At 39.3% G+C, this 18,826-nt stretch overlaps 1 protein-coding gene across 2 annotated transcripts in view; it reads right to left on the reverse strand.

The window, feature by feature from the left end:
* The window catches only part of LOC117405722 (F-BAR and double SH3 domains protein 2), a 79,181-nt gene that overhangs the window by 14,955 nt on the left and 45,400 nt on the right, over positions 1-18,826 (reverse strand). Inside the window, exons 4-11 of one of the 2 annotated variants that reach the window (XM_059028539.1) lie at positions 17,583-17,659; positions 17,197-17,341; positions 15,556-15,689; positions 14,592-14,646; positions 13,761-13,889; positions 5,414-5,536; positions 3,616-3,711; positions 2,150-2,221 (exon numbers count right to left, since the gene is read on the reverse strand). In XM_059028539.1, coding sequence (XP_058884522.1) covers positions 2,150-2,221; positions 3,616-3,711; positions 5,414-5,536; positions 13,761-13,889; positions 14,592-14,646; positions 15,556-15,689; positions 17,197-17,341; positions 17,583-17,659 — 831 coding nt within the window. The remainder of the gene's footprint in view (positions 1-2,149; positions 2,222-3,615; positions 3,712-5,413; positions 5,537-13,760; positions 13,890-14,591; positions 14,647-15,555; positions 15,690-17,196; positions 17,342-17,582; positions 17,660-18,826) is intronic. The other variant, XM_059028540.1, reaches the window with a different exon arrangement.

The following is an 18,826-nucleotide window of genomic DNA, read 5'->3' on the forward strand; positions in this document are numbered from 1 at the left end:
TGATGTACTGCCAGTTGTTACTTATTGCTGAAGATGTTGAACCTACAAAGAGACACCTACTGCGAGGGGTGGTAGTTTTAGGAGTTCAGCATGGAGACAAAGCTTGGTTGGAGATTCTGTCAGCAGGAGGCTAGCACCTTCACTGGACTTTTTATATTTAAACACACACAAAAAAGGCAATTGGCAAAATGTTTTTCTACTTAAATCTGGAAAATAGAATTGCAGACGTTTCTGCCCTTTCAACCCCTACACCTATTAAAAAATCTTGAGGCAGCTCGGAAGGAATTAACATTTGAGGTTAAATGCTCCCTGCTAGGTTCCATACTACTCTTTCCTCACAGCAGGCAAAAGGTCAAGCGTTCTTTTAAATCAGAGAAACATAGTTCATGTTTCTTGAAGCCAGGGCTACCAGCCATGTCTTTCGAGCCCCTAAATTGAACAGGAGACCTCAGAGAAGGCAGTCAAGTACACAGGCAGTGGAGTTCAATAGCACTGTAAGACCTCACAAAGCCTCCTTTTTAAAGGCAGGCCGCTCCTTCCGCCAACACGCCTCTGCCCTGAATGGGTTCCTTTTTACTTTTCCAGCGAGAATACAAACCCGCTAACATGTTATTAGGAACAGACTTCTGCCTGTTGCATTTCCAAGGAAAATAAAACCCAGAAGTTGTCTATTCGGTGCCTGCCTTCCCCCTGACACGACTGTGTTATATCGGGGGCATTTCAACACACAACGCCGGCTCCCAATCTATTCAGTCCATTCCTTCCTGGACCAGCAAAACAAATCTGCCATCAAAATCTCGTCAGTCAGTATTTATTATTTGCTCACACTGGAATCTATTTCATCTCCAAATGGCTAGAAAGCAAACGTGCAGTAGTCAAGGCTCACGTCAAGGAGCGTGTGTTCCTCTCCCACCCCCGTTTTTTTCCCCTTGACATGTACCGCTCTGAAACACCTTGAAGGAGAGCGCAAACATATCCCTGACTTCACAGTTTACGTCAATGTCTAATTTAAAATAATAAAAGGTTGTTCTAGGTTAAAGTTTAACCCTACCGGATGGAACCATAAACCTTTTTCCTAAAGTACTCTCTCTCTCTTTTTATTTCTGGATTTTTTTTGTTGTTGTTGTTGTGTGTGCGAGTTACTAAATGTCAAAAGGAGGTGGAGGAAGACTTCATATATTAAAAAAAAATTAAATAAAATAAAATGGCATGCTTTTGTTAGTCTCGGAGTGATACAGTAGCTGCTGCGCCTGCACACAGTAGAACAGAAAGACTGACAGGGATAAGAGTAAACTTTTCAAGAAATCCAGTGGGAGGAGAACTCATTTCCTGTCAGTGTCAATGTGAATTTTGATGGTCTAGGAAGTCAGTAGCTAAAAATTGTGACGCCTTACTGTAGGTGTCTGATAGGCCAAGGCACCAGTTTCAAGCCTTGAAGCTATAAAAACCCTGCTGTAAATCCATAAACTTTTAAATTAATCTTAAATGCCCTTTCACATGGCGCTGTTGCTTTCATGTTCTACTGTGTCACATGGTTCACAAGGCTGTGCCACTCTATCAAGACCGGCTAGCATCATCAACTCATAAGAAATGCTCCATCTAAAGCTCAAGTCCTGAAAGATTCCCAGGCTGCTGAACCAGTACGAAGCCACCCACCAGAGTTTAATTACACTTTGCGTTTCTCTTTGAAGTGCAATTACTGGTTCCTGAGCAACACAAAAGAAGTGCTTATCAAAAAATCAAGAAAGGGACACTACTTTAAAAGTAAAGTTGTTCAAGTCTTTACTGTCTATTACCCAGTCCTGTGCGTATCTCATAAACAACTGTACTTTAGCTGTTTGAGATAATCAGCCACTATGCAGGCAGTTAAAAGGATGCAGCTGCAATACAACTGAAGGTTACAAATTTCCAGTTAACTTCAGTATGCAATTTTCCCATATTAAGCCAAGATTCTATTTAAAAAACGTGAAAGCTTAAATGGCAATAACGAAAGCTGTTCTTATGTCTCATTAGTATACATTCACCTGGCTTATCAGACATCAGTCAATAAACCCGCTATCCCAATCTGCATGCAAACCAAGGACCCCCATATCACTAAGCACATACACAAGCACACACACAAGCGGTACTGTTGTATACCACAGTATACCTCCGATAAAGTCATTCTCATAGCACTGACAGGCGAGGGCTCAATGTCCACCAGCTGGACAGCATTTAAACTCTGGACAATAAATACATATTGCACAAGGACAAAACAGATACAAAACAGGGGGTTAAAACCTGCAGTGCAAAGCAATTAAGATTTCACACTCGTGCATTAGTGGTTATATTTTTCATTGTTAAGAAAATCAAAAACAAACAAAAAAAACAACAAACTCTGCAGGTTAGTTGTTAAATTTTACATTTCTAACGTTAATGCATATTCTTTGTGAAAATATTGCTCGTATAGGACAGAAATGAGCTTCTGATAAAAATAAGTAACAGAAATTGTGAACAATGTTAGAAGTCATTCAAAATAGTAGCACATTTAAGTAAATTGCATTACATGGTTTTCTAAGAAAATCCTACTTGAAACTACAGAATACATATTTTTTTTCCAGTTTTCTGAAAGGAATAAAACAATTTCAATGGTATAATACTAGCAAGAAATAACTTCCCATAGTTGTAAGTAGGAACAGTTAACAAAACAAAAATGAGATTTGTTTTCTGGTCTGCAGTTACGAGTGGAGTTCTCTTTACTATACTAGTAGAAGGGTCTGCAGTTTTGAGTGGCATTATCATTACCAGACCATGTCTGCAGTGTTGAAAGAGCCCATGTTTAGAGTAGTTTATTTCTAGTTTTATACAGTTACAATTCCTTTTAGATAATTTTTCAAAATGGAGCCCAAAAATTGAATGGAGCAGAAAAAACTAGGGTGATGAGGGAATGATATTGTCACCTTTTTTCTATAAGACATAATGCATGATACCTGATCCACTGGTGAGTGAGGGTGGAATGCGCCTATATTCAAATCAAACAGAATCAGGCATGTAGCCAACAAAGGTGTAAGGGGTACCTGAGTGGCGCTGCGTTTTGGGCATGTCACATGGTACCGCACACACAAGTGGGACCAGCTGGTAGGGATGAATGGGAAGCTGTAAAAGGTTCTGATTTGGAGTAAGTGGATGTGTAAATCAGGCACAAGCAGTGCATATTACACCCTCTCATTCATCTTCAGGTGGAATATAAGCCTATATCCACAGAAAAATAGACTCTCTTTGTGCTTAATGGACAAACACATATACACACATTGTTGGTGGCTGTATTAGGGTTTATTATGGACTGGGTATATATGCAGTGCGCCTGGACCTGAGATAATCTTCTCTGGAATGAGATGAAGATTAACTTCCCAAGGTTGTTGTAGCCAAGGCAACCAGACCACAAACTGGCCAGGAATGACAGCTGCTCAAACAGTAAACTAATCTGTGAAGTGGGAATTTGCCCCAGAATCTCCAAGAACAGGATATTGTGAAGTAATGGTTTATTCAGCATGGTGCAGTTTATCTACAGGCTGACTTGTTTGTGCGCGCTAGATCTTTGGAAAAAATAAAAACACCACAAAACAAGAACCCTACCATGTCGCTGTCACTGGGCTGGAAGTGAAAGACTTGTGCTTTGTGAAAGACTGGATTCTCCTGCAGAAACAGCTGCTGATTGAAATCCTGCATCACCTGCGAGGGCAAGGAAAAGCAGTTTATGCCATGTTTCAGATTTCCATCTGATGATGACAATTCAGATGTGACTTCCCCTTTAATATCCTTTGCACAGTTGTGGACTAGATCTTCCCCTAGGGGCAAATCACAGACAACGTTCCCACTCCACAGTAAATGTTTTACATAGGCAATTTGCTACACAGGCCTTGTAACTGTATTCTATGCCCCCGATAACACTAAATTTAGAATACTGGCTAATTCTTGTGGGTTAGAATTTTGTCCCTACATTTAACTCATTTTTGATAATAGGACTTTGTTCCTCATGACCTTGTCATGTATTATTTGCACATCCCACATTAAAGCTGCCGTCTGAAAAGATGTTCGAATTCATTAATCCGGACAGTAGCGAAAGGCCACAGGTATTGCAGAGTGTGCATCAGCATTCGTGAAGCCAACAGTGATTTCAAGGTCAAAAGCTCATTCAGACTGCAGGGGAAGGCACTCAGGACTGTGGTTTCCATGAAGTCTCAGCATGGTCAACAGATTCTGCCAGATTTTATTACAGGAATAATGAAGCACAAAAGTGAGCAGTGATATTTTAATCCGAAGAGACTATGGCAGTATATAAATACAGTATATGCTGCATACAATGTCTGCAAGTTGGTTGTGTTCTTTTCACATGTTTCCTTTTTCATTTCCCCCTCCAGAACACACTGTTCTTCAATATGATTCACAAAGCAGGCATCACTATTGCACATTGCACAGTTTGCTGCATACAGAGATTTCATGTCAAACCCCCCCTGCAAAATTGCAGGTTGTCAAGATGAACAAAATCTCACGGTAACAGGAGGGCTTGCCTCATTCATGTAACAAAGACATTTCAAGAAGATGGAGAGACCTGTCTGTGTACAGTACGAAACAGAGGAGCTTGGTTATCCTGGTCGAGCAAATGCACACAAGCCACCAATTACAATGACCTTTGCCTGTCGGCGCCTTCTGTAGTGCAGGGAACAGCAGACTTTAGAGCAGTAAAAAGGTGTAATTTGGAGTTATGAAGCACAGTAAACACTGTATAAAAATCAGATGGACAAATCTGGGTCTGGTGTCGGCCTGTTGCATGTTGCCAGTCATGAAAGGCACTGGCAGTCCTTTCATGTTTAAGGTCAGCCTCTGTTGACATGGACTTGGTTCAAATGACACATAACTGTAGAACAATACAACACAGCTCTACCAGAACTGCAATCATGGAGTTTCATGTCAATGAGCCACGTGTTCCTGCGTGATAAAGCTTCTGCTCATACTGCACACTCTATTACAGAAATCTACAGCCAGACCAAAGACCAGACCTGAACTCTACTGAATTACTGTAAATAGGCTACACACCCTCAAAACCTAGCACCACTGCCAAGCTCTAGCTGAAGAACGGAAGGAAATGCTACCAAAATCTTGTGTTTAGTGTGTAAACTAAAAAATATACCTGAACCCAGTTTGGCCAGATTCTTAAAGTCTAAATCTGTATTAATTATCATGCCCCTAAACTGAATGTTTGAGATTTTGAAATTCTAGCCCAGGGTGTCACAATAATCCAATTGATGACAATGAACACATACAAAACCGGATTTGACCTAATGGTTACAGATGGGATTTATGCCATCATTCTCAGGTCTCAAGAGCACTGATGCATGAAACTTGTGAAAAATAAATAGGAGACGATACTTACCCTGCTGGACGTTTCCAACAGAAATTGGAATGTATTGTGTACGGACCGACACGTCTCGAGTTCAGTCCGGCTGAATGATATTAAATAATCCTTTACGTGATCGTAGATGTCGCCATCAAGATCCTATTTCAAAGAAATGAACGAAACAAACAAAAAAAATCACTTGTTAGCATTAGCAGAAATATGAGGGTTTTTTTAAGTGTCAAAAAAAATCCATTTACATGACAATCATATGGCAGCACCCAAGGAGGCACAGAACATGCTGGGTTATGTAGAAGCATTTTAAGTGTGTGGATATGAGTAGATTGTAGATGAAAATGTAACATTTGTTACACTGGGTAAGTTATAAATAATCAGGACTACCGGCAAATTCAAGACTTTTTGATGATCAAACATTGTTTTAAGATCCCATTTCCACTTGCCATTAGTTGGAGATCGGTGTAACAAACCAATTTCATAGAATTGCTCAGTTACTGCAATCTATTTTTGAACATTTTTTAATGGCCCACCTGGGATTTGCTAATGAACACCAGGTATGGAACTTCTTTGTTTTGATGTCTTTAGTTCAATACATAACAGACCCTGTACGTCAGCATAAAGAGAACACACCAACGCTCAGATGAGACTGCTGAACCTTTCAAGAGCAGATGAGGCCATCTCTGTAACTGTACTCTCAATTCAAAACACCAATCATAGAAATCCCCATCAGCAATTAAAGTATGAAGCTTATTAAAAATGTACCAGGTTATTGAAAAAACACCCATTATTATCTTCTACACCGGCGCACAACGCATTCAGTCACTGACTCAGCTGATTTTCCTTTATCTGTTTCGAACAATTCTCCAAGCATTGTTTCAAAAGGCTCTCACATTTTTGTTCGGCCTGTTGACATTAAGTTTATCTCCCTCTGTCTTCAGGTTTCTTGAATCAGCAACATTAAATACTCTGCCCCTGAACCCACCGTTGTGCGAAAATACTTTAGCCCAAATAAATGATTTATTCTTTCCTGGCTCCATGGGCCAAGAGCCAAACGTTTCCTGGTTTTGTTTCCATCTCCGAGCTGGTCTGCAATCGTTAGCAGCATGGCCATTCACATCAACAGCAGAACCATGCTTTGAACAAAAAAAATAAAAAAAATAAACACTGCCCCCCACGAACCATAAACAGGCAAACAATATGGATTAAAAAATGTGAAGAATAATAAAGCTTTTAAATTGTTTGGATTCTGTCACTTCTACCGCAGTGGACTGTACCATTTAAAAACGGAGGTGGGTTTACAGAAATCACAAAAATACAGTCTGTGAGAGGTGCTGTGTATGTTTTGGGATTTAAAACACAAGAACACACAAGTTATTCGTGGTGGTCCTCGACTACACACTTAAACTGCGTGGATCAACACGGTTTCTTGTTATCATTCAGTATTGTATTTGCTGATTTGTAATAGATAGGCTAGACAATAGAAAAAAAGAGCACATAAAACTGCCATATTTAAATGGGGATTGTAATGTTGTAAACTGAGCAATGTTTCATCAATATACAGGTCACCCTTTAACCTTATATTAATCCTGTTGGTGTTTCTGTCAGGGTTGATCTGCTGACCCCGTTATTAACATCACTATATACATTAAAACATCATGTGGAAAAAGGGTTTGACCATTAATATAGACCCTAAAATGTGGCGGGGCAAGTCAATGCCAGAACTCCATTAACCAACTAGTTTTCAATGAGGAAGGCAAAAAAGATTGGCCCTCTTTTCCCACTGTGTTTTACAGTGCTTCCACATTATAAATCGTCCCTTCATATCACGGAATTGATCATAAGGTATGATCAAAGCTCTTTTGCCCTATAATGCCATTCCACTAGCACTCTTAAGAGAACAGCACCGTCTCTTAACTATGGCTCCTGCCTAATATAATAGGGGGAGGGGGTGCAGTGTATTTCATTTAGTTAAAAGAAACCCCACAAATGTCATCATTTCTTTTTTTACCCTTGAAATACCTTAATGCCCATATTGCATGTTAAACTGGGACATTCACCTTTAACGAAGGGGTATTTTCAACACAGCTTAATAATGGAAAGTGGAAACTCCAGGCCCTTGTTCTTAAGTCAATATTATCTTGGAAATCTAGAACATGCAATTAAAGAGGTTTAGTTTGTTTTTGCTGCTATCATTAACAGCTCACTTTCACACCACCTGCTTTGCTGCACTCTATAGCTAACGAGTTTTTACAAGAATCCTGTCGCATTAATTATTAAATTACTGAAAGAACATTTGGCATTTGGGCTACTGCTAGCAGTGATTAGTAATCTGTTGTGTTCAACGGAATATGAAAAACAGAAACATTCATTATGGCTTATTTTTTTAAGCAAAACAGACCATTTAAATACTATTACTTTTACTTCAACAGGTAATCCAGGATCTGGTGCTTTATACAGCAAAGCTCAAAGCAATTACCTGGGAAAAACCCCAGAACCCATCCGTTTAGTTACAAACACACCTTAAATACTCAACTGGGTAGGTACATTGGCCCCCATGTGCAAGTTTGTTTTTCTAAGCTGAGCTGCAAAGAGCCACACTGTGGAGCGTACCATTTCAGTGAGCTTGAAAGGAAAACAAAGTCTGGGTTGTGTCTGAATTGGTGGGATATTTTTTAAAATAAATATCTACATACTCCAGTATTCATGGTTGCCCTCACGGTCCAGGAACAATATAGTGATGTAGGTACTTGGGAATTTCCTTCAAAGGGTGGAGGTACTGTAATATACAAACCCCACCCAATCTCTTCCGCTTCAAGCAATTTTCAAATTAAACTAAATATATACAAAAAATAAAAATAAAAATCAAAGAACGATGCTCTGTTCTAGTTTTTTCGAGGCTTTTTTTCCATGTACTGGATTTCAAATCCTAACAAAAAGCTTAAACAGCTACAAAACTCACGCACCAATAAACACCACACAAACTGCACACGTCATAGTGGACATGACACTGTTTAAGTATGGGAGGTTGGCAAACCCCCCCCCAAAAAAACAGAAACGCCTCTCACAACAGTACTGTCAATAGGGTGTAGGGACAACATGGTCTGTCAGGACAGATTATTGCATGAACACCGTTGAATTTGGTCCAAGAAAATGCCATTTTATATACATGTTGACTGATGCATGAGCTATGTATTATGAACTGGCTTTTAGTGTTTTCTGGATAGTAATATTAATACCGTACTTTGCCATAAGGGGATGCCATTTAACACTCCATGTTCCAAGGCCGATTCTCTTCAACTTGCTCTCCCTTGCACAAAAACCGGAATATTCCAAAATGACACAGCCTAGGGATTTCTATTAATCCCTGAATGACATCATTTGGATCATTACCTTTGTAACTTTAAACAAATCAATGGTATTGTTACAGTACTAGCAGTCATAGCTTGCTGCCCCCGAGCCTCGGCACAGACTTTTTTTGCCTGTCAAATCTGCTGATAAATTATTTACCACTAAAGGCTGTGTATTTATAATTTAGACTTCATTATTTCGCCATAAGCGAAGTGCATGAAATAATTACTTTTCTGTTCAGTGTGCTGTCGAAATCCTCTGCTTAATGAACAACAAAGAACCATTACTAAACAGGCTGTACGAGACAGTACAACTAGCTCTTGTCAATCACACTAATACTCTTTTCATGCTTTCCCAAAGTTGGCAACATGCATTGGAAGCAAGCAAGTGCGCTGCACAATCACTCACAAGAAGTTGTTCTAGAAAAGCTCCTCACCACTGTTCATTACATGTAGAAAAGTATCTCTTTCAGGAGGTAACAGGACAACCAGCGTGTGATTTGATCTGCCTGTACCCTCCAGAGATAAGGCACAGCTGGATTTTAGAGCTTTTTTACTGCACCAGGGAAACCTACTAGACTGTTAACCTCCTATTTTGAGGGTTCATCTTGAGATAAGCAAGATGAACCCTCAACCCAGTTAAACGCTGTTGTGCTTGTGGATGTCACAACAGCGTTTAACTAGGCATGTGCAGAAAGCTGTTTTAGCTCAAAGGTGTTGTGCGATTCTATCACGTATAGATACTGTGCTCTATAATAGGGTATTTCTGGGGTTGGTTCAGGTCAGCTAGCAGACGTCCAGAAACGGCACGTTCACATGTGGATTGACTCTCAGCTCTCGCTGCTTTTCATACACAGAATTTGCACACATTCTCCTTTAGTTAACATGAATGTTGTCTATTTAAAAAACTCGCCTCTGAGGACCTGAGCAATCCTACTGTAGATTTTGCAGAATTATGATTTACCTGCTCACCTCGATAGAAGTAGCCTGTAATTCAAATACTGCTACCTTGACTGGCAATGCAGAAAACCAACCGTAAGGTGTAATACAACTCCCCTAAAGTATGATCTGCTACTGCACATGTTTTATGATATCGGGCAAGCAATGATGTGCTGAATAGAAAGAGCATTCACATTCATAAACCAGTGACAGCAGCAACATAATCTTAAGAAAATACAAATATGAGGGAAGACATTTTTGTTTATCTGATTCTTTAAAAAAAAAAAAAAACAGAACAGATTATATATAGATTATAAAATATATGTCTTGTGAATCTGAGCCAAATTCTAGTGAGTCAAAACATGAATCAACATGTCTGATGACAATGACTAATGTGAACTGAAGTCTAGCTTGGTATTAAAAAATAAAATGAAAACAATACCGGCAATGCATTTAACCCTCATGATGTTCTGCCCTCTAGCTGCAGCAGTAGCTCAGATTCAATTATAGTTTGGGGGTTTTGAATACAACGAGACAGTCGTTTCCTGGAAGTTTTATGCAGTGCTTGTTATCTTCATTTCACCTTTTACTGCTCTGGGTAGTAGCAACAGAACAATCCCTGTTTTTTGGGGACAGCGACGGCTGGGCTACCCATCGTAATGAATCCCTGTTTCAATTCCCTGCTCAGCCACTGACTCACTGTGTGTGTGACCCTGGCCAAGTTATTAACCTCCTTGTGCTCCATCCTTTGGATGAGACGTAAAACCGAAGTAAATGACTCTGCAGCAGCTGCTGATGCATTACCCCCTAGTCTCTGTAAGTCGCTTAAGATAAAAGCGTCTGCTAAATAACTAATTCATAAGTTCAGGAGTTTGAAATCGTAAATCTAGTCAATACAAAGTCTGAATAATGGTACAGTACGTGTACATTTGGCAGGTTGTCGATTTGTCTTTTGAAAAGGTTGCAGGAATATCTGCGACTCCAGGAGCATCTACACATATTTCTCAAAGTGATCAGTTTCAAGCTTTCGGTTTCTGTTTTGTTGTCGCTGTAAACCTTCGAATGGCGCAGGGGATAGCACCCTGGTTCAGTACATTCCTGTGTGTGTGTGTGTGTGTGTGTGTGTGTGTGTGTGTGTGTGTGTGTGTGTGTGTGTGTGTGTGTGTGTGTGTGTGTGTGTGTGCGTGCCTTCATCAACGTTACGGAAATCCATTATAACAGTAAGGCTGACAGATTATACAAAAAAAAAAAAATGACATTATTTGCTTGGTTTCGTCACGCTCCATTTACAGGCTTGGTTGCAAAATGATCGACTTGATGCTTTCTTAAACATTTTTATAGAACATCCCTTGGAATTGTAATTACTGCACTGAGACAAAAATTACTACTGTACAGGGGATATTTTCTTTTCATTAAGAGGATTGTATGATTATTATTAAAAAAAAACAAAAACAAAACACACACACACACATAACAGCAACATATTGTGAGCGAATACATCATTATGACATATTGTCAGGAGCACCCATATGTTGGATGTAAAATATTAAAACAGCACCTTAGGAGAGCTTCACAAAATAGAAATCTGAACCAAAAAATGGTTTTACATGAGCTTACATTCCAATGTTGGAATCATTAATCTGCTGCTTTTCTTGTAAAATGATACATGATGTCACCAAAAACTGTAAAGCTTTTTAGAAAACCAAACTTAAAAAAAGGGGGAGTTTTTGTCTTTGATTCTGAAAACTTAAAAAAGGGGGGAAGGAAGCAACAACCACAAAGGGAAGTGCTAGTAATAAATCCAAGGCAGAAGTAAAGAACAAACCACTTCTCGCCTTTAAAGGAAATAAAGCAAAAGCTGATAACAGGTTTCCGTTAAAAGACCTGCCTCAAAAGGACAAATTGACGACCCAGAGCAGGAAACACTTTGCAATGCAAACCTTGATTCTGACAGAAAGATGATGTAAAGCACAGCATACAAAGGGGATATAAAGTCACTGTCTCGGAGCACTGCTGCTATTGAGAAATGATTACTAAACTAAGCAAAGGACTTCCGCTAAGAGGTGTTGAGTGTATTCGTAAAAACCATGGAAGCCCTCCTTCAATGAATGGTTACCATTTTAAGCAATTAATGCATTGAAGTGCTAACCAAGGTTTTAAAATCCTCCTTAGCTTTACTACAGTTATTAGTATTTGTGTGCAGATAAACTTGTGGTTGTTGGTTTGCTTTGTCAGATTAAAATCTGGATTTGCAAATATTTGAAATACATTGCTATAGACCAGGGCTTCTCAAACTCAGGCCTGGGGACCGTCTGTGTCTGCTGGTTTTCATTCAAACTGAGCTCTCAGTTACTTAACTGTACAGTTAATTGAACTGAATTTGTTTAATTAGACATTTTTACTTGTTTTCAGCTCTTAAAAACAGCTGCAGATTTCATAAAACATTTTATAAAGTAACTTGAACTCTGCAACTGTTTAAGATCTGAAAACAAGTAAAAAGGTCTAATTAAACAAATGATCAGTTCAATTAAGGGTTTAGTTAAGTGATTGAAAGCTCAGTTGGAATGAAAACCAGAAGACACAGGGGGTCCCCAGGACCGGGTTTGAGAACCCCTGCTACAGATAAATTGCAACATCCTGGTAGCTATGGTGTAGGTCACAGAGTCTAATTGCAGTTAGACCATTGGAGTTATAACTTCAATGCTTGAATTGATTAGGTACCAGGAAGCAGCAGAAAGTGATCTTTGAAACGGCTACATATTCCAAATGGAAGTATAAAACACAATCTAAGAACCAAAACATCTTCAACGGAAGACAAGGATGTGTGATATCACTTAACACCCCCGGCCCCCTCACTCCGCCCCCCTTAAAAAGCATTATTTACTGCAATGAGTCAGACAGTGATACTGTCCTCCCATGACATTCCTCTCTGTGTTTTTCAAATGGGTCATTAATTCACAAATGGAAAAACCCAGTCCAAGCAACGGTCTAGGATGTCTGTTAGTGAATACGGTCGGGAAGTAGCAAACCATGACACCAAAGAACCACTTGACAAAACAATGGGTCTGGGGTCTCAACTACAGCATTTTTAACAAACAGCTTTTTTGTCCCATGTCATGCATCTATGGAAACACCATACCATTGTTTAGTGATTTAAGCCATGTAAGGCTTTATCATAAGAACATAAGAAAGTTTACAAACTTGCTCGTTTGGTTGTTAGTAGCTTATTGATCCCAGAATCATGAAGCAGCTTCTTGAAGGATCCTAGGGTGTCAGCTTCAACAACGACCTTGTGACTGTTACAGCTTGTGTACCTTTGCTAAGTTGTGACTAGTTAAGCTCACAATAAAACCTGAAAAAAGTCTCTAGGGTGAAAGGTAGTGCAATTACTACTGTTTTACAATACTGTAATTCTGGATTATTCACTGTGGATGCCGTCATTTTACGTTTCATACAAACAAATGAGAAAAAAAAAGTGTTTCTCAATTTTGCATGGATGCAGAACTGAAGCGTGCATGTGGTGGGCAGTGGAGGAATGGATTGTGGATATAAATGGATGGACAGGAGCTCAAAGTTCAATCAAAGGCAAATTCCATAGAAGCAGGAATTAATGGTCCAATGCTTCTCTTCAACCAACCGAGACACATTATGGGCAACTAATAAAGTCCTAATCCTTTATTTAGCTATTCTGAGTGTCATTCAGACCTTTGTAACCACAGCATCCAGCAGGAATAGCAGAGGACAACTGACTAACTAAATCGTTTTAGTGTCTCATTTTGTATGGAAAAATAAATAAAAACTGGTGTACAGGTCTGCTGTATAGAGTGGAGTTATCTTTCGTAGCACTGTATACAGGTCTGCAGTGTTACAGATCAATTCATGCAGGTGCTTCTCTTTATGTCTTCAACGATCTGCTTGGTTTGGTATCTTGGAAAAGGTCTTACTGATGTGATTGAAGGGCTGGGAGACTCGGTTAAGCTTTGTGGTTAATGATGTGGACGCTCCAATCTAAGAGCAAACAGCACCTTTCACCCGCAGTTCTCCTGATCCCCAGACTGTTTAAATGACGGTCAGAGTCTTACCTTCATGGTGTTCATCAGGTCGGTCTGATAGTAACGGTCCTGGTGTGCATTTGCAGCTGCCAGCGTCAGAAGGTAATCATTCCTGGCGTGCGTGGCTTTCGAGTTGCAATCGCTCCTCTTGGCTTTTAACTGAAACAGACAAGCAAGCAGCTTATAAAAAGCATACCATATATAAACAGGGTCATTTCAGGTCAAGTGGACCAACCAGGGTTACTCTTATGTAAATTAATTATATTTGATTTGAAAGCCCTTGCTTTAAAAGGATACTGGTGTTCATTGTCCACGTCATCCCTCACTTTTCACCACATGTTATGCAGCTCTTCTTTTATATGGACATTTTCTGGAACCCTTTTCCCCTGTCATATACGTGTCAACCACATGTAGAGGAAACACCTCCCCAGGATTTGGTCCACTTGAGCCAGAATTACCTATTCTGGTGATTTCAAATCACTCACTGATATTGCAAGGCAAGGCCTGGGGTTATATCATGTCTTCAGACAAAAGCTAATTTTCCCATTTACAACAAGTCATCTTGGTAGGTTTAACCATTAGTGTGTGTAACAGAGGACAAAACTTACGGTTTTAAAAGAAAACAGAATCTGTTTAAAGCTTAGTAGAAATTGGATGCAGACAGTCTGGGTGACTACATATTGGGCATATCTCTTGGGCGTGATTCTGTGGTTATAAAAATAAAGGGACTTGCCATATTTAGCAAATTGTCCTGCAATGTGATGAGAAAGTCTCACATGCCAATTCACTGTAATAGTACAGTACTACCCAGCAGCATACATCTTTCAGATAGTGTCAGTCTACTGTAAAGAACACACTTACCTTTACACTGGCTTTCTGTAAACTTATTCTTGAATGAAATAAACTAAGTTTAGACCTGCAACAAGGGAAAAAAAAAAATTCACAGTATTAGCTGACTTTGAATGGCTAAATCACATCTACAAGCTGCATCTGCCACACATTTTACCCTGAAAAATCTGAATTTCTCATGGTAAAAGTCAATACCAAACTCCTGGGGTTTACACAAGAAAATGGTCCACAAACATTCCCCCCACCCCCCACCACCCACATGATGGGTAAAAGCAGAACAGACTTTTGGTTGTGAAGGGAAAAGGTTAACCTGATTTCATTTAAATGTTTAAAAACATTTTAAAATGAAACAATCACAAGACCAAATGCTTGGAAGAAAAGAAATATATAAAGTATTCTAAATAGGGAGTTGATTTTCTCTTTGGCAGGTAGTTCTAAACATATTTCAAAAGAACGAACATATTCATGCAGAGCCAAGTGAGGGTTAAAGCTGCCAAGATAGAATCCACCAAGACCCTTTCATTACAAGGGAGGCAGTAAGGCAGCCATTGCATTGCAGTTTATACAATGAACTTCAACTGTACACACCTTAACCGAGCGCTAATTAATGCATTCCCTTTCTGTCACATTCTTCCATTAACGATGAACTGAAACTGTGGCTGTCCAAAAAAAAACACAGCAAACAAATCCACAGTAACCAAATCACCGCCTAAGTGGAAATCAGTAAATTATAAAGTTATAATAAACTTGTGATTTTTAGTAAAGGCATAAGCCAAGTTCTGTTTGAAACTTTGACCCTTTTTGTTGTTTTACTTGTATTAAAACCTGCAGTGGCTCAAAGTGCCACACAATGACAGTGTTATTTCCTTCCCAGTATGAGTAGTGGAGTGCTCTAGAATTAACACTTGGCAATAAAAACCAGCAACGATAACCAGAATGAAAGAAGTGCAACTTTTCCAGGAGTATCGGCACGTACTTGGCTTCAATGTCTGCCTTCTCTCTCACTGTGTGAGCCATCTGTTCCGTCTCAAAGTACTTCTTTTTGGATTTCGCCAGGTCCTTTACCGTATCCTGCAACTCCGATTGGATACGTGTCAACTGGTCTATGCACTGAAAACAACACAAAAAATTAAAAAAAACACATAACCTTCTCCTGGACTCCTATTGTAATTACCAGAAAGTACAAACTGTCCAGCTGTAATAAGAAAAATCTGTTTTGTTTTTCCTGTCAGTAGGTCACATTTTGTGTCTGAGGGTTTGTATATGATATAAAATGCCATATACAAACAGCAGCAGTGTGGAGTAGTGGTTAGGGCTCTGGACTCTTGACCGGAGGGTCGTGGGTTCAATCCCTGGTAGGGGACACTGCTGCTGTACCCTTGAGCAAGGTACTTTACCTAGATTACTCCAGTGAAATACCAACTGTATAAATGGGTAATTGTATGTAAAAAATAATGTGATATCTTGTAACAATTGTGAGTCGCCCTGGATAAGGGCGTCTGCTAAGAAATAAATAATAATAATACTGTTTAATTGTAGGATGTCTGTAATATGCAACAAACCGTGCATACAGTAAAATCTGTCTAAGGCTGAACCATGCAGCCACCTGCTCTTACAGCAAGTCAGTAAACAGAGATACCTGGAATAAGCAGCCTGAACTGACAAGTCCCTTTGGAGACATTTCAACATAGAGTTATTTCAACATATACAGCATTTCTATGACAGCTGTCCCAATGTTTTTTTCAATTGCACGGTCAGAGAGCACAGAACACTTTGTTTCAGAGGCCGTCCAAAGGTAAGGGGATGGGGGAATTACTTGAGATGTCCCTCTGAGCAAATCTTAAAACATAACCTATTTCAAGCAGGAAATCCCAGACCCAGAGGTACTGGAGGCTGCAACACAATCTCATTTATTAGGAGCTTATTACATGGTTAAATGTGCACTTGTTTTTTTACTACAACCAGATTTAATTGTGCAAGATCCCTCACAGAGGGGTCAGATTTGAGAACTGTGCTTTAGTGTTCAGGTTTGCAAGTTCAGAAATCTACCCCGTCCTTGAAATGCTGAATGCAGTTTTACAGATACTCTGCTGCCTCAAACAAGGCAAAAACTCAACAGTAGTAGAAGTTATAGTACAACCCCCCCCCCAAAAAACCAGTCTTTGTAGTGTATCATCCACCACATTTGAAAAGGTAACTAAATCTCAATATTATGGGAAGTACGAACACTAGTAATCTGTAAGACACAACACGCCTCTAGATATAATTCATTCCCCTTTTTACTGGAACGTGTTTGTTAAAGTGTGATGTGAAAAAATACAATATTATCTACATATAGTGGAGAACAGTTCCTGGGATCAGCAACAAAAGATCAGGACAGGCATACCAAAAAAAAAGTGTATCCTGCCTACCATGTAGTTGTTTATTTGTACATACTGTAAGCATACAGTACAAACGTGTTTCTGAAGAGTTCCTGACTCCTGGCGACACAGTACATCTCTAACAATAGGAATCATGTTTCTCTATGGGTTGTGGGGAGAGGGGGGAGAGACCCCAGGGCTTATCCGACAGGTGTCACGCGGAGTCTTTAACTTGAGAACTGTGGGAAATACTGTACCTTTTTTAACTGCTGTTCCTTCAGCAGTTTCAGAGTCTTCGCCGGTTCTGAGATCTGGTTCTTGTAGTTTTCACAGATGTTACTGCGAGATTGAGATACCTGCACAGTCCCTTCTAAAAAAGACTTCCATACTGTATAGACATTCCTACAGGAAAAAAAGTAAGAAAGCTTTAATCACAGCTCTATGACCACAACACCACAAAAATTGGTCGGGCGGATGTCATAAGGACTCAATTTATCAGAATGTCTTCATTATGTCACAGCCTAAGCATGAAGGCCAAGGGAGACGTTAAGTAGCAAGATATATTGAAAATGAAGGATGTAGTTTTAGTACAATGGCTCGGTTATCTAGTATGGATTTTTCAAATTTATATTAAAAGGATTACCTGTAATCAGTTCGTTCTTCTGTTTTCACACCCGGACAATCTTTCTTTAAGTACTGGCTGGCTAATTTCTGGAGAGCCTGCAAAAAGAGAGAAAAACAGACACCAATAAATAGGGGTGCATTATGTGTGATCAGTGCACATTTGATTAGTTCACCCACTATTAAACACTTAATGGTAGAATATGTAGTAATACTAAATGACAAATGTTTCGGCAAGAAGTCCTTCTCAAGGTCTTGAGTTTACCATGAATAGTCAGTCATTCCCTAATACCATCTGCCACAAAAGAAAACACAGTACTGTGCAAATCACCCAAATAAAACATTCCTAAACAGAAGTTTCCCAATGCATACAGCACTGTACAGCAGAGTAAGAATGTAAGCCCTTCATTAATAGAACCGTACAGAAGTAAAGCAAGACAAGTCAAATCGAAAGATCACGCTCTTGCGTTGTGACAGACGCCATGGACTTTTTTTTCTGCTCCAGTTAATCTCCACATCCCTTATGAGAAGATATAAAAAAATGACTAGATTAATTTGAATTGGTATGCTTCTCTTGTAAAACTGTGACTGGAACCTTGTCTTGTCATTCACCCAGACAGCAAAGTCCACAGTCCAGTCTATTTAGTCCAGTTGCAACTTCGGCAGGGAATACAGCAAATATACAGCAACATTTATTTGGATTCCAATAACTTATCAAAACATAAATTCTGATATAAAACAAGAAACAAAAGTTTATCTACTTGATTTAATTACCTCAGGATTCTTAACAAATCAGTAATCCTAATAATAAAAACCCATCTCCATGTTAGTAGCAAGAGCTTACAGTCAAGTACACAAACATTTAGGCAAATGCCAAAATGCCCCTTAGTTTTACCACAATAACTAGCCTCGTTCTTTCTGCATGCTGACACAGCTCTATACCTTTTCCCATATGATGGCTATCATACATTACAAATGTGTATGTAATGGAAAGTGGCACTAAAAATAGTTGCCTTATAATGTATTCAGAAAATGTCAATCACAGCCAAGTTTTGTTTGGCCGAACCCTGGTGTTAATATTTAAATCACCCCTATGTTTCTCATTACACAGCTGCCCTTCACAAATAGAGATAGGCATACCCATTAAAAAAGAGCATGTATAAAGCATTATCATACACATACACACAGCTGACATTGTTCTTGACCTATCTAACAGCACATTTTTCAACAGAGGAAGGGGGGAAAAAAATAAAAAACCTCCAGTTG

The sequence above is a fragment of the Acipenser ruthenus genome, chromosome 8, assembly GCF_902713425.1.
Source record: "Acipenser ruthenus chromosome 8, fAciRut3.2 maternal haplotype, whole genome shotgun sequence".
NCBI lineage: Eukaryota > Metazoa > Chordata > Actinopteri > Acipenseriformes > Acipenseridae > Acipenser > Acipenser ruthenus.